General features: G+C 33.0%; 1 protein-coding gene across 1 annotated transcript; it reads left to right on the plus strand.

The window, feature by feature from the left end:
- Positions 1–371: 371 nt before the first annotated feature.
- LOC107874197 (linoleate 13S-lipoxygenase 2-1, chloroplastic) lies at positions 372–13,959 on the plus strand. The gene is made up of 10 exons (NM_001325046.1): positions 372–745; positions 5,690–5,961; positions 7,734–7,971; positions 9,003–9,326; positions 9,733–9,818; positions 10,155–10,265; positions 10,626–10,927; positions 11,488–11,754; positions 12,664–13,004; positions 13,459–13,959. Exons 1-10 carry the CDS (start codon positions 409–411, stop codon positions 13,875–13,877), a joined length of 2,697 nt encoding a protein of 898 aa, NP_001311975.1. The 5' UTR covers positions 372–408; the 3' UTR covers positions 13,878–13,959.
- Positions 13,960–16,591: the final 2,632 nt, after the last annotated feature.

Raw genomic sequence — 16,591 nt, forward strand, 5'->3', positions numbered from 1 at the left:
TAGATAAATACACATATGATTGGTTGGGGTTTGGCTTATGTCTCCATCTCTACTTAATTCCTAGTGAGTATATTTTGTCACTAAATTTTACGCATTAAGAAAATTACTGTCCACCTAATTAAGGGGAAAATCTTTTAGTATATATTTTGCGAATTTCCAATAACAATCATAATTCATTAATTTCAAATCCTAATTCTGCCCGTAGACCTATTTTAATACTCATTCAAGAGCTCTATAAGACAAAAGGGATTTTTTTCTATTTTTCATATATTTTTTTTTTTTTGGAAAAACATAAGTTCCTAAGCAAAACTCCATCTATATATAGAGAACTCTTTTGAGATCATAATACAAACCAAAACAACTATCTTCTTGACTCAAAGAAGATTAAAAAAAATATAATTAAAAAAAATGTTGAAGCTTCATCTTCAACAATCACCACAATCTACAAAACCCTTAATTCCATGGAGTACTAAGCCAATATCCTTAGCCTCTTTTCCCATAAATGTTTTAAATGAAAACTTTGGAATAAAAAATAAGAACAATAATTTTAGGATTCATCATAATTATAATAATGCTGCAAATAGCACTAAGGCTGTGCTTTCTACTGAAAAATCCACAGGTGTTAAAGTTGTTGTGACTGTTCAAAAACAAGTTAATATAAGTCTATCAAGAGGACTTGATGATATTGGTGATTTGCTTGGTAAATCATTGCTTTTATGGATTGTTGCTGCTGAGCTTGATCCTAGTAAGTATATTCATTCACTCATTAATTAATTTTCTTCAATTTGTACGTAAATAAAACTATGAACAGAGTTGTTACGATACATTCCAACTTTACAAGATCCTATTACCCTCTGAACTCAATTTTAACGTATTTTTGTCACCCTTTTGTGCTGACATGACACCTTTTGTCGACGCTAACGTGACATCTTTGATGTCAGCCCCTGAAGTTGGAGTGTATCGTAACAAATTTGATCATAATTTGGAGGAGTACTATAGATGCTTTACTCTTTCATTTTTTTTTCATGTCGGTTGGTTGGCGTCAAAGCAGTGGTAAAACGAGAAATTTCGCTAAAAATGTTAATCACTCACTTATATATATCGTAATATGTACGTTATAGTTTTTCTGTTAAAGAGTGTTAAACTGATCATTCTTTTAATCTATGTAGTTGTGTACTTGTCAGAGTCAAAGGTGAAATCAGACTTTATAGTTGATGGTTTCAATTTTTAAGATTTTCCTGATAAATTTATTGTAATTTTGAAATTTTGCATTCATGACTTTTATTTAGTTAGTAGGAGTAATATTTTACGTTGTTTGAGTCCTTCAGAAACACTGTCATACTCGTGTTGGATCCTCCATATTTTAAAGTTTTTATAATCAAACTCGTTGTAATTTTGAAATTATATTTTATTTTCAAAATTTTTAAACATATCATAATTCCCGCGATAAAAAATTATACAGTATTTATGATATGTTTTTTTACAGTATAGTTATGGATTTTGAATCCTTTAAAAACAAGACTAGAAGCTGGCTCATTAATTTAGAGTGTTCAGAATTAATTTTGATTTTTTCCATGTTCATAGCCCAAGGATTACATTTTTATTTTTCAAATTTCCCTTAGTGAAAATTTTGATCCGCCACGAATTCAAGTAAAAAATGCACTTATATGAAGTTATGAGTTCAATATTTAGTGTGCATTTAAGCAACAATAGTATTCACGCTGGCAATTATTTCATGTAAAATATTTGAAAGAAGAAATTATAGTCTATTGATAACTACGCAAGTTGAGTGTCGTCCATAAATTTGTTATACTTCGTTCATTTAGTTTTAATTGTCGCATTTCTCTTTATAAAAAATCAATTTAATTAAACTTTAAATTAAATTAAATTAATTTAATATTTTAAATTTAAAATTTAGATATTTAAAAATGATATATAAAATAATATAAGTTACAATCATTTTCATATAAATATGATGTAAATATATATTTTAAAATAATAATTAAAATTTATACAATTTAACTTTCAAAAAGTAAAAAATGATAAATAAAAATAAACGAGGAGAGTAACATGGACAGGAAAGATACAAAGAAATTAGAATCTCAGATCTGTCATTTTGTTGTTTAATTTAATCATTCACAGTAATGAAGCACAGTACTATCTGTCATTTTGTTGTTCAATCTAATCATTCACAGTAATGAAGCACAGTACTACTTAAATAATTGTACCTTTGACAGATATAACTAGGGGTGTGCACGTTTGATATTCGATTTGCTATTATCATAATTTAAATTCGGTATTTTGATAATCGGTAAATGAAAATACATATCAAATACCATATCATTAAACTTCGATTAGGCAATTTGGTAATCGGTGAATTAAACTTCGGTTCGGTATGGTATTTAGTAATACCATATTAAAATTAAATTTGATGGACTCTATTTTAGACCAACGATAACAGTTTACTTTAGAATCGAATCAAAACACAAGATAAAGTTTCTGTCCTATGCCTTATAGCTCATTCATCATCTGTTGATTTAACATAATAACTGTTTATGCAGAAATGACTCCAGAAGATAATAGCCACATCTATTTCTCAAATATTTACCTTGTAGTGACTAGTGAGTGAATTTAAATAAAAGAATTCACTTCTGCTTTCATCAAGAATAACTTATGAAATATTTAAAATCACACAATATAGTATCAAACCTTTTTTATTATTTAGATTTGGCAGGAAATGAGTGTCTCTGCATCAAATCTCCCACCGGACATACCTTAGATATACCTAAAAATTGCATCAAGACTATACAAGTTTAGGTTGTCTTGATAGATACAACCAAAATGAAGAAAACACAAGTAATATGAAACAATAACTTCATATTTGAACATGTTGTCTACTGCTGCTAACAACAAAAATTTTAAAAGTGATTTTCATTTTAAAATTTTAAAATGAATATAGTATTATAGCCTTTTAGGTTGTGGGTTTTTTGTGACCTTTTGTAGAATATTAATTTGGACTCGTGGTCTATGAGTATAGACTATGGTCAGTTAACAATAATTTGGTATTCGGTAAATACCAAATACCAAATAGTAGTAATATAATATCTTTTACCAATCTCGAACCCAAATACTGTAATTTTAAAATTCTACTCCTAATTACCATACTAAATACCAAATTATCAAATACCGAATATCGAATTCTTCAATTCGATTCGGTAATTCGATTTCTGGTATTTTATGCCCAGCTCTAGACATAACCTATCATCAACCTGAGTTGTGATAGATGGTTTGGAATTTTTTTATGAGATAATACATTAAACCCCCATAAACTTATCAGCTCAACTCACTTTAGCACTTAAGCTACACTTCTATTTATTTACTCTCCTTAACATCTTTAAAGCGAATTAATTACAACCTTAATGCTAACGCGATTTTTTTTATATAAAAAAAGACGCGTGATTTTTTTTTTTTTTAAAAACTACTAATATTTTTTTTATATATATATAAGGAAAAAAAATAAAAAAAATTCCTCCTCTTCTTCACCCAAACCTGCCAACAGCCCTCCCCTTTCTCCTTCGCCAAATCCACCACCAAACCCGCCAACACCCCCATTCCACTTCTTCTCCAATTACGAAAGATGCCATCCCCCACCTTTAATTTCTCCTCCTTCAACCCCTTAGATCAATAAAAAAAAGAATGAAATTGAATTTGAAAATTAAAAAATCTACATGGTTTGGATGTTTGGTTGTTGATTTTAGAGAATTTAATGTTGATTTGATCGAATTTTTCAAGTGGATTGAGTTTTTTAGCACTATTTTATGGTATTTTTCAATAGTGGTAATTGAATTTTTCAAGTGGATTGAGTTTTCCGGCGAAAATTCATCGAAAAATCTGACAGGTGTGGTTGTGTGGGGGTGGACGAAGGTGGATGGGTGTGTGTTTAGGTGTGGTAGTGTAGGGGTGGATGGGGCGTGTGTGCAGGTGTGAGGGTAGACGGGAGGGAGGAGGTGGAGAGGAAGAAGGGGTGAGTGGTTATGAAGAAGATGGAAAATGGGAGGTGGAGTATTTTTTTAATTTAAAATATTTTATATATATTTTAAAATATGTATATATATATATATATAATATTAAAAAAAATATTTTATTTACGTGACGCTGATGTGTCAGCGAGTGTGATGCACTCTCTATTATGAGAGTGGTATTATATATTAAGGATGAAATTAATTCACTTTAAATATATTAAAGGGGTAAATAAATAGAATGTTAGTTCAAGTGCTAAAGTAAGTTGGGAAGACAAGTTCGGATTTTTTTTGATGTATTATCTCTTTTTTTATTCATAATTAGAGATTTTGTTAGGTTTTGAGAATAAAGGTAGCTTGGTACATGAAGCTCTCGCTATGCACATGTTTTAGTGGCGGTGTCAGAATTTTTACTAATGGAGTTTAAAATCGAAAGAAGTAGACACACGACTTAGCCGAAGGGAGTTCAACATCAATTATATAGACAGAAAAAATAATTTTAATCATATATAAATAGTATGATTTTTCGTCGAAGGAAATTTAAGTGACCCTCCTAATCATAAGGTGGCTCCGCCCCTGGCATGGTCCAAGGAAGAATAAAACCACAAGGGTCAATTGTGCACAACGTTCTTGCTTGAATTTTTGTCAGAGACTGTTTTTCATGGACGTTGAAACTGCAACTTCCTGATCATATGGAGACAACTTAACCAATTACTTCAAGACTCTTCTTCGAACTTTTGAGAATATAAAAGACAATATTATTGAGATTATGTCCTTAGGAATGGCCATGCAATGTGTAAATTCGAATTTATTAAGGCCAATACAAATATCGAATAATGAGTAAAAAGACAAAACAATAAAATAAAATTAATGTGTCAACTAAAGCAAATTTACTTTGATTAGTGTTTGAAAATTGAAAACAATATAAAGTTTAAAACCAATAACTTGAAACAATACATGTGATTGGAAGTACTTGCAACTCGGATTTTCATGATTAGGTTAAAAATCCATTGAATAAATTGATGTTTTATTTAGATTTGGTTTGACTCTAAACTTTTTAAAACTAATAATATTTAGTTTTTCTTTTATTTTCTTCAAAACAAACTGAAGAAAAAGCCAAATTCAATCGATAATTTTATATGCACAAGATATTAATTTTCGCAAATTCCTAAATCATACACTCACTATCCCTAAATTCCTAAATCCCTTTATTATATTATGAAAATCCAAATTTCTTTTCTTCTAATGAACTTTTTCCTCGAATATTGTTGCATTAATTATAATTTCGTGAGATAAGCATCCAGTATTCTCCTAACTATGATCAAAATTGCTACGACACACTTCAATTTTATAGGGGTCATTAACCCTTGAACTCAGTTTTAATATATTTTTGTTATCCTTTTGTGCTGACGTGATACCTTTATTACATAAAATGGGACCCGCATCAAAGATGCCACGTTAGCTAAAAAGGTTGACAAAAGGTGTCATGTCAGCTAAAAAGATTGACAAAAATATGCTAAAATTTAGTTCAGGGGTAGTAGAACCTCTGTGAAATTAGAGTGTGTCTTAACAAATTTGATCATAGTTCAGGAAATACTAGATGTGTTACTCTAATTCTTTAAATATTATTACTAACTATTTTTTTTCTTATAATTTTTTTTTTGTTAAAGAGACTGGAACTGAGAAGCCAAACATTAAAGCATTTGCACATCGTGGAAAAGATGTTGATGGTGATACACATTATGAGGCTGATTTTTCAAATATTCCAGAAGATTTTGGAGAAGTTGGTGCAATTTTAATAGAAAATGAACATCACAAAGAAATGTATGTGAAGAATATAGTAATTGATGGATTTCCCCATGGCAAAGTTAATATTACATGCAATTCTTGGGTTCATTCCAAATTTGATAATCCTGAGAAAAGGGTTTTCTTCACTAATAAGGTTTGCGGACATTCTCCCTTCTTATTTTTATTTTGTACTGTATTTACGAAAAATAATTATCAAATTATCAAATTTGTTTTATTATAGAATTTCTAAATTTGAAATAAGAAAAGTAATCGATAAATTTGCATAAATAGATGGAAATAATGATGTTGCCATAGAAGAAGTGATTGTTTGACATATATAGGTTGAATGATCACCTACAATACATATATATATAATTTAGTGTAGGTTTTGATCTATAAAAACAGATGTTGGATTAAGGTAATATGACTTTCTTTTTTGAATAGAGTATAATTCATGCGCCCCTCTAGCCCAAATCCTATATATCCCACCCCACCCCACGCCATCCAAATGGTACCAAGCTGATCTAAACTCGATAGTGTCTTAGATTGGGGAAGGGGGAGCAAGAAGTACTATCATTAGGTATACAGTCCTACAATGACGTTTAAATTGAGACAGAGTATGAACTACCCAAGAATTATCATTGTCATATTTTTTCCCTTCCAAAAATCTAGCAAGAACTACAAATATAAATCCTAGAGCCTCTTTTTACCATCTTAATAAAGCCTTTTGATCTATTAAAAAATAAAATAAAATAAAATAAAATTTGATGTGAAATAATGAAAATGGTGGACCACATTCTATATACTAGGAAGTTGTGGTCCATTTTTAGAAACAAAAAGCCAAATCTCATTTCTCACTTACTATTATTATAAGACAAAAGAGAAGGTATCAAATAGTTGGGTTGTGGTCCTATTAATTAAAATTATTATTGTGCACCTTATATTATAATGGTCCCTTATTTTCTTCCCGATATATAGAAACATGCATTTGTCTAACGTGTTATATCATATATGTACGTGAAAAAACGACGTACATGCAATAATTATATATCCAAAGTTGATTTTTTCATAAATTACAATTTAGTGATCCATACTTATATGAACTGTAGGACCAATACGAGATATTTACAATCCAATGATCGATACATACCTGAATTGTTGGACCAATATAAGAAAAAAATTAGACATACAAGTTAACGCGAACACCACTATACTTTAAAAAAAAAATAATAATAAGAAAGATATTAACGTGAGAGAATCTTTTTTGATAAGTAATGGAAGTAAGGATTGTGATTCGGCCATTGGGGTGAATGACTCAGCCAATATGGGGTTATAGTCAAAGACAAAGTAAAGAAAAAAAGTTTTGTCAGTTTTTGTTTGGTTATTAAATAAATTACTATAAGATGATGACATAATAAATTTGGTAAGAGTTGGACGTGTTGAATTATAACTCATAATTTTAACATACAGACTCAACTAATTTCAATCCAAATTACTTCTGGAAAGGTTAATAAATGACTCCCCCCCACTCCTCCCTCTCCTAGGGCAGAGGTAGCTTGAAATCAGGGGTTCGTATACTATTTATATATGATTAATTTATTTTTATATATATATATCGGAAGGGGAGCCTTGGAATAACAAGTAAAGTTACTGCCATGTGAGGAGGTCACGATTTCAAGTCTTGGAAACAAATGCAAGGTAAGACTGCGTATAATATACCCTTGTGGTAGGGCCCTTCCCCGGATTCTGCGCATAGTGAAAGCTTTAGTGCACCAGACTTCCCTTTATATATAGTACACATCGAACCCTCTTCTACTGGTTCACGTGATTACTTCTTTAACACTACTATTAAAAATTATATATTTTATTTACTTGATTACACCTTCGACGTATAATTTTTTTTTCTTTTTTGATGCATGGATGCAGTCATATTTACCATCTCAAACTCCAAGTGGAGTAAAGAGGTTAAGAGAGGGAGAACTTGTAACAGTAAGAGGTGATGGAGTTGGAGTAAGAAAACAATTTGATAGAATTTATGACTATGATGTTTATAATGATCTTGGTGATCCTGATGCTAATGATGATTGTAAAAGACCAGTACTTGGTGGAAAAGAATTACCATATCCTAGAAGGTGCAGAACTGGTAGACCAAGAAGCAAAAAAGGTAAAATATAAATGCGCCTTATGCGACATGAATCTTGATTATATTTTGAAGAGTAAAATATTTGGTACCTCCTGAACTATGACCAAGTTTGCTAAGACACATTTCAACTTCACAGGGGTTTTATTACTCTCCGAACTAAATTTTAACGTATTTTTGTCATTCTTTTTAACTGACGTGACACTTTTAACGTGGGCTCTATTTTATGTAATTAAGGTTCTATGTTAGCACAAAAGGGTGACAAGAATATATTAAATAAAGTTCGGGGTGGGGTGGGGGGGGGTTAATAGAACCCCTGTAAAGTTGGAGTGTGTTGTAGCAACTTGGACCATGGTTCGAGGAGGTCCTCGATGTTTATCTCTATTTTGAATATCAAATAGCTATATAGATAAATGAATTTATAATTCACTAGTATTTATAAGCCAAATTGAATCAACCAAAAATCATAAGTTGATTAATCCAACTTATAATGTTTCAGTTTATAAGTATTTTAGGTTTGATCAATCGACCAAATGTGTGATTTGCCCTTTTATAATCACCAAAATATTCTCTCAAAATGAAATTTCTAACTCCCTCTATATTCCATTTTTGTCATTCATCACCCTTTACCATATAGAGGATATTTTTATTTATATTCTTTTAAATAACTTTAAGGACATTTAAGTTATTTTACTAAAAAAACACTTATGAACATTATTTTACTAAATACATCAATTACTTATTATTAATTTCAATTCTTCCATAATGCATAACTTTTAATTTATCAAAAAAAGTTTCTGCACTTCTATCTAGACATGTGACATAACTGTTAAATAACAAAATTATTTTTTCCGTTATTTCAAATTATTTTCTTTTAATTAACATTTGTCAATTATCAACATTATTACTCATCTAATCCAAATTGGCTCTTTATCAATGTAATTTAACATGTCATAGTAGATGGTAACGCGATAACTAATGTAAAAATGCATGCTTTATATTATCAGTACGTAAAAGTTAAACTTGAATTGAATTTTGTGCATGCATGCATACAGATCCATTATCAGAATCAAGGAGTAACTCAGTGTACGTACCAAGAGATGAAACATTTTCAGAAGTGAAGAGCTTAACATTCTCAGGCAACACAGTTCACTCTGTCCTACACGCCGTCGTGCCGGCATTGGAGTCAGTTGTCTCCGATCCCGATCTAGGGTTTCCTCATTTTCCGGCTATCGACTCGCTTTTCAATGTCGGCGTCGATATTCCGGGACTTGGAGAGAAAAAAGGGGGACTATTGAATGTCATACCAAGGCTCTTTAAGGCTATTTCTGATACTGGAAAAGATGTTTTGCTCTTTGAAACCCCTCAATTGCTTGAAAGTAAGTATCAACTATGCTGCTTGAACTCTTGAAAAAAAAATTGACATTTGCATGTCAAATATTCTAAAAATAGTGTATTTTTAGTGAATCCGACATGAGTGCGAATCATTTTTGAAGAGTTCGAGTAATGTAGCCAACACATGCATATGGTCTGATTGATTTATCGTTGCATTATATATATATGTTGGTTGGATCGACCAAAAATATTGTTAAATTAGTAAGGATCACGATCCTCCAAAAATACATAATATTTTGATGATTCATAGATTTTCTTAATAAATATACAGATTAGTAAGTTGGAATCACTTTAGTAAAATTATATTATATATTTTGATCGTTAATTACAAAATTTCATGTAAAAATTAATATTTATATATATGTTTTTTTTTATGTATATTTATGGCAGGGGACAAATTTTCTTGGTTTAGAGATGTGGAATTTGCTCGTCAAACTTTAGCTGGTTTGAATCCATATAGTATACGATTGGTTACGGTATGTCATATACTCTCTTTAATTCTATTGATATATATACATACCACGAGTATAAGATTCTGTGAGGATATGTATTTACTGACGGAATCATAATTTTCATTATGAGGTGATAACAACCACTATCTATACATAACAATAATTTTATATTTATTCAAGACGCTTGTACTTGTACCAGATTGTCATCTCGATTTCTGTACTCTAAGTCATTAATTTCTAGTTTCTTTTTTTGTTTTAGAAAAATTGCTCGTGAATTAGGTCGATTTATATACATTTTGGGTAAAAAATATCAATTTAATGGTTGAAATATTTTGAGCTAAAATATTTATGAAAATACAGGAATGGCCATTGAAGAGCAAGCTAGACCCTGAGGTGTATGGACCTCCTGAATCAGCAATTACAAAAGAGCTAATTGAACTAGAAATTGCAGGATTTATGACTGTTGAAGAGGTATATATAAACACATTATTCTTATGTATTTTTATTTCAATTATGAGAAAAATACATTTATTTTGGTTTGTATATTGGCAGACGATAACATGAATGACTTCGATAAGAGGTGGTCTTATAATGTTGGCAAAAGTTACATGTGTTAGCTCAATTGCTCACATGTCAATATAAAATAGGCAACACATTGCACTATCTCTATGTCACAACATTATAACCAAAATTGTTCCCGATGGGCAACACGTGTCATTTTGTTTAAAGATTTTGTTAAGGGGGGTTAAAAATTCAAAAGATGGCCCCTTATGGTTTAAGTGTTTCCTTATGATCATTTTATTGAGTTACACATACCCAACGTCAATGCAGGCAGTTGCACAAAAGAAGTTGTTCATACTAGATTATCATGATTTGTTGATGCCATATGTAAACAAAGTGAATGAACTCAAAGGAACAGTACTCTATGGATCAAGAACTTTGTTCTTCTTGACACCTGATGGAACATTGAGACCATTGGCCATTGAGCTAATTAGGCCACCAGTAGATGGTAAGCCGCAATGGAAGCGCGTTTATTGCCCAACTTGGCATGCCACTGGTGCTTGGCTATGGAAATTGGCTAAAGCTCATGTTCTTGCTCAAGACTCAGGCTATCACCAACTAATTAGTCACTGGTACGTTATCAGGTCACCTAAAAGATATTTCTTCTTATGACGTCAGATTTATAATCTTGAAACTAAAACAAGTAAAAGTGACTTGATATGATGATAGTGTAAAGAATTTTTACATTATTACACTACTAAAACATCACTTTTTTCCCATTGGTAAATGTTCAGTGGCGTGCTGTTCCCGCATATATATTATGATTGAATCAGTGTGAAAAAAATCTCATTCCCACCATGTGTTTTTCCAGTGAACGGGCTCGGTGGGAAAACCCTCTAGTTCTAGTAGTGTCAGGTCCCTAAAAGATATTAGTTACATATAAGTTCGTAGTCTTGAAAATAAGATAGGTTACCTAAGGAAAGGTGACTTGATAGTATAAAATTTCCTTACGTTGACGGTGTATATAATAATATAAACTCTTTGTTAGTCATTGCTACATTATCAGGTCACCTAAAAGATATTTACATTTACGTCTTCTTTTGCAAGCTGTTAGAAATCTTGAAAATAAAACAAGGTAACTCTGATGCTGGTGTATAACATATTGCTCATTTTGTTCTCCAAAATTTTGCAGGCTAAGAACTCATTGTTGTACAGAGCCATACATCATAGCAACAAATAGGCAACTAAGTGCAATGCACCCAATATACAGATTATTGCATCCTCATTTCAGATATACAATGGAGATAAATGCCTTGGCTAGAGAAGCACTTATAAATGCCAATGGTATCATTGAGAGTTCATTTTTCCCTGGCAAGTATGCATTGGAGTTGAGTGCTGTTGCCTATGGTCTTGAATGGAGATTTGATCAAGAAGCACTCCCAGCAAACCTTATTAGCAGGTAAATAATTCACTAATCTTCTGTTTTTTGTTTTCGATTTGGTGTCTGGTATCTGTTTTAGAACTCGACTAGTCTGCATTCACATTAAAAGAATCCCTCTTTAGGAGTAAAGCGCTCCCAACCAAAGGCGAGTCGATTCATTGGGGTCGAACTCGAGACCTGTGGTTATAGATGGAGAAATGTTAAGCACTCTACCACAACTTTTTGTGATCATTAGTCTTGTTTATACTATTTGTGGATCCCATTTGATGGTTAGGGCTCGCATTGGGGTCCGACTAATCCGAAGTTGAGTTAGAAAATCCTATTTTGTAGGTAAAATGCTCATAACCAAAGGTGACTCCATTCGGAGGGGTTGAACTTGAGACCTCGAATATTTACCATCCCACCGCAAAGTTTGATGGTCACTAATCCTTTCAAAAAAGGCAGCCTGGTGCACTAAAGCTCCAGCTATAGACAGGGTGTGGGGAAGGGCCCCACCATAAGGGTGCATTAATTATACGCAGCCTTACCGTGCTAGATGCTGTTTCAAACGCTTGAACCCGTGACCTCCTGGTCACATGGCAACAATTTTATCAGTTACTCCAAGGCTCCCCTTCCATGGTCGCTAATCCTTTGTGAAGTTCTATTTTTGAGTTCACTAATCCTTTCCTAATGGCATAATCATAAACGTCTCCTTTAACTTGGCCTTAGTTGGTATCTATGCCTTCCAACTTTGGATGTACAAGTAGGCACTTAAAGTATCACACAATTGAACAAGTATACACACACGTCCTACATCGCAAATCTCACGTTATTGACATGTACAACACGTGCAACTCATGCGATGAGAATCTACTATATATATAATATTTATATGATGAAAAGGGTTAGGACCTTCCACTAACATGTTATTTTGTGCAAAATTTACAGGGGATTGGCTGTGGAGGATCCAAATGAACCACATGGATTGAAGCTCACAATAGAAGATTACCCTTTTGCTAATGATGGTTTAGTACTTTGGGACACACTTAAACAATGGGTAACAGCTTATGTCAACCACTATTATCCACAAACAAATCTTGTTGAATCTGATATAGAACTTCAAGCTTGGTGGTCAGAGATAAAAAATGTTGGTCATGCTGACAAGAAAGATGAGCCATGGTGGCCAGAGTTGAAAACTCCAAATGACTTAATTGGTATTATCACAACAATAGTTTGGGTAACTTCTGGACACCATGCAGCTGTTAACTTTGGTCAATACAGCTATGCAGGTACACTCACCTTTTTTACTTTACTCTAATTTTCAATTTTTTAATACTGTCAACGTATATAAGTTAATAAAGAGGAAATTCGGAGTAACAATAAAGTTATTTTTGTGGATCGCGTGTCCGAGTTGGAAACTAGTCATTGATGTTTGTGCCAGGATACACTGCTCAGCTATATCACACCCCTTGAGTATGAACCTTCCCAAACCCTGCGTGAACATGAGACGCTTCATGCACCGAGTTGGTATTTACACAAAATATACATAAATATGTGTCCTCAATTAAAAGGGTAATCCGGTGCATTAAATTAAGCTCTCACTATATGCGGGATCTGGGGAAGGGCCGAACTGTTAGGGTCTGTTGTATGCAATCTTACACTGCATTTCTGAAACTGTTTCTACGGCTTGAACCTGTGACCTCCTCAGTTCTTGAAATATTAACTATTCTATTGCATATGTAGGTTACTTTCCAAATAGGCCAACAATTGCAAGGTCAAAAATGCCAACTGAGGATCCAACAGATGAAGAATGGGAGTGTTTCTTGAATAAACCTGAGGAAGCACTACTAAAATGTTTCCCTTCACAAATTCAGGCAACAAAAGTAATGGCAATTTTGGATGTCTTATCAAACCATTCACCAGATGAAGAATATCTTGGTGAAACAATTGAACCTTACTGGGCTGAAGACCCCGTAATTAAAGCGGCATTCGAGGTATTTTCGGGAAAATTGAAGGAACTTGAAGGGATAATTGATGCTAGAAATGCTGATCCTAAGTTGATGAATAGAAATGGAGCTGGAGTTGTACCTTATGAATTATTAAAACCATTTTCTGGACCTGGTGTTACTGGAAAAGGTGTACCTTATAGTATTTCTATTTGATTTTTGGATTAGTGATTTTTTTTTTTGTGTCAATGACATGAATTGTGTAATAAACATTCACGTGAAATAAAAATGATGCTATCCAAATGAGCTCTCTTTTTTCTTTTGCAAATGCTCATTGAAACAGTATTAGTTCCTATATTTGTATTAATACAGAGAGGGGGAGGGGAGGGGTGGGGGTTCAAGCTGTGGAAACAATCTCTTGAGAAGCATGGGAAGAGACTGTGGACAACAGTTGGGGCACCTTTAGTGCACCGAGCTGCCCTTTTTTTTATATTTGTATTCATATGAACTTCACCGATGATCCTTCACTAAATAATTCATTACTAACAATTTGGATAATCTATCGCTAATCATGTTTAGCAACGAATTTTGTCACCAGAAATGAGAAGTGTATCAGCTGAACTTATGGATACTGGCTGAGTTGGTGAAGTGACACACTATGCATCTCGTTGAACCGAACGATACTCCCAAATTGAAAGACTGCTAATGTAAGGTGTAATGGCAACTGCAGATTTCTCAATTTGAGATCTTTGTTCATCTTCTAGATATGTTGCATGGTCTGTATGACTTGTTTTCTTGTCCTTTACAACAATCCCGGAGTCAGAAAATTTTAAGGTACATTCATTGTCATTAACAAGCTTACTCACAAAAATCAAAATGAAAAAAATTCAACTTAGATACAATTAGAATATGTACTTTTAATTGAATATTTATACCTATTATCCTTGGAAATATTGAGTCGATTTACCATCCCGTACCATAACTGAGTCATATCCTTTGAATAAAGAAGGATTATTAAGGTTACCTATTGATTGTACCATGTGATGAGTTGCTGCAGAATCCGTGTACAGATTGTGATCTATCTTCTTCTCTCATGTCAAATCCTCTTGATGCATTGGCAAATTGAGAAAAAGTTGGATATGGATGTTTGCCCAACATGACAGTTCTCAAAACCTTATATTTGTTTTCAAGTCCTTTTGCGAAGCTTATAACTTTGTTCTCCTCGTCTGATGGTTTTCCTATAGCGGCAAGGCTATCACAAATTTCCTTGAACTCTTTCACATATTCATCAACCTTCTTTGATCCAATAATGATACTTTGAAGTTGTTGCTTCAATTGAAATTCTTTATCCTTGCTAGCCTGTAGGTAGTTATCCTCAAGAGTTTGCCATATTTGTTTTGCAGTAGCGCAACTGATAATAATGAGGAACATAAACTCCTCATGCATAGTTTCAGTAAGCCAACTTCTAACCAAGACATCCCTTTCTTCCTATTCTAAGTATTTAGGATTTGATTCTCTGCTCAATTTATCACGTTTCAACTGATGATGGTGGATCTTTGATGATTATATCACCAACCTTCAATGTTTGCATCAACTGAGAGATTTGAGTCTTCCACACAAGGTAATTTGAAGGTTTCAATTTTATAGGACATATAGTTATAAGTTGATGAAGTGATGCAGGAGTAAGGGAGAGACCGATAGATGTTTGAGTGGCCATTGTAGCGTGTAATAGGATTCAGGATTCACGATTGATTTTGTTAAAACCAAAGCTCCGATACCATGAAGAAATTTATCAAATGTGAAGCCCTGATTTGTATTCACTGCTAGTTGATTTTTATGCTCTATTTATATTACATGTATATGTCTCTATTCAAGGCAAACCTATACAATTAAGAATAGATGGAACCATCGACTTTTGTATGCGCATCACATCAAGATCTTCTTTGAACCTTGTTGGCTTCACTGATGCAGACTGAGCAGGCTGTGTCATTACTCAGAGGTCTACTACAAGTCTATGTATCTTCTTGGGAGTTAATTGTATCTCATGGTCATCTATGAAACAACATATAATTTCTCGATCAAGAGCTGAAGCAGAATATCCTGCTCTCGTCTTTCTTGCTTCAGAAATAACTTGGTGTTTCTCTTGAGTTCTCTCCAGTCCTTTATTTCGATAATATTAGTGCTTTACGCTTGACGAGCAATCCCATCCTTCCTGCACCCACGAAACACGTGAGCTAGACTATCATTTAGTCAAAGAAAAAGTGACAGGGAGTGCCATGGTAACCAAATATGTGCCATATTTACACCAAGTTGTGGACATCTTCACAAAGGCTTTGACAAAGCAATAGTTTCAGTTTCTTTGCAACCAGCTTGGAGTTGTCTCTATTCCAACATCCAGCTTGAGAGGGGATGAAAGTGAGTCCTTGTAAGACTCTTATTAGGAGTCCAACGTTAGTAAGAAAATGTAAGTTTCTTCACTAAGAGATCATAGATCTATCGGAAACAACCTCTCTACTTCTTCGGAGGTAGTGGTACGTACTGTGTACAATTTATCCTCCCCAAACCCCGGCCACTATGTAGAAATATACTGGGTATGTTGTTGTTGTTGAAGAGATCATAGTAAAGGAAAGACAAAATCCAAGAATATTGTTGAGAAAAATGTTAGCCAAGACAACGAACTACTCAATACTATAAAAACATATCAGTGTAATTCCATAAGTGGAGTTTGAGAAAGGTAGAGTGTGCATAGACTTTACTCCTATCTTGGGAGGTAGAACGGTTTTCGATAAGCCCACGACTCAAGAAAAAATATATCAAAGCAAGTCAGAAAAAGAAATAGCCGAAGTGAAGAAACCATGGCAAGATAATATGAAAAGCCCAAAAAGAAGATTCTATAAAAAGGATAGGAAACAACAGAGAGTTACAAATCG

This window comes from Capsicum annuum, chromosome 1 (assembly GCF_002878395.1).
Source record: "Capsicum annuum cultivar UCD-10X-F1 chromosome 1, UCD10Xv1.1, whole genome shotgun sequence".
NCBI lineage: Eukaryota > Viridiplantae > Streptophyta > Magnoliopsida > Solanales > Solanaceae > Capsicum > Capsicum annuum.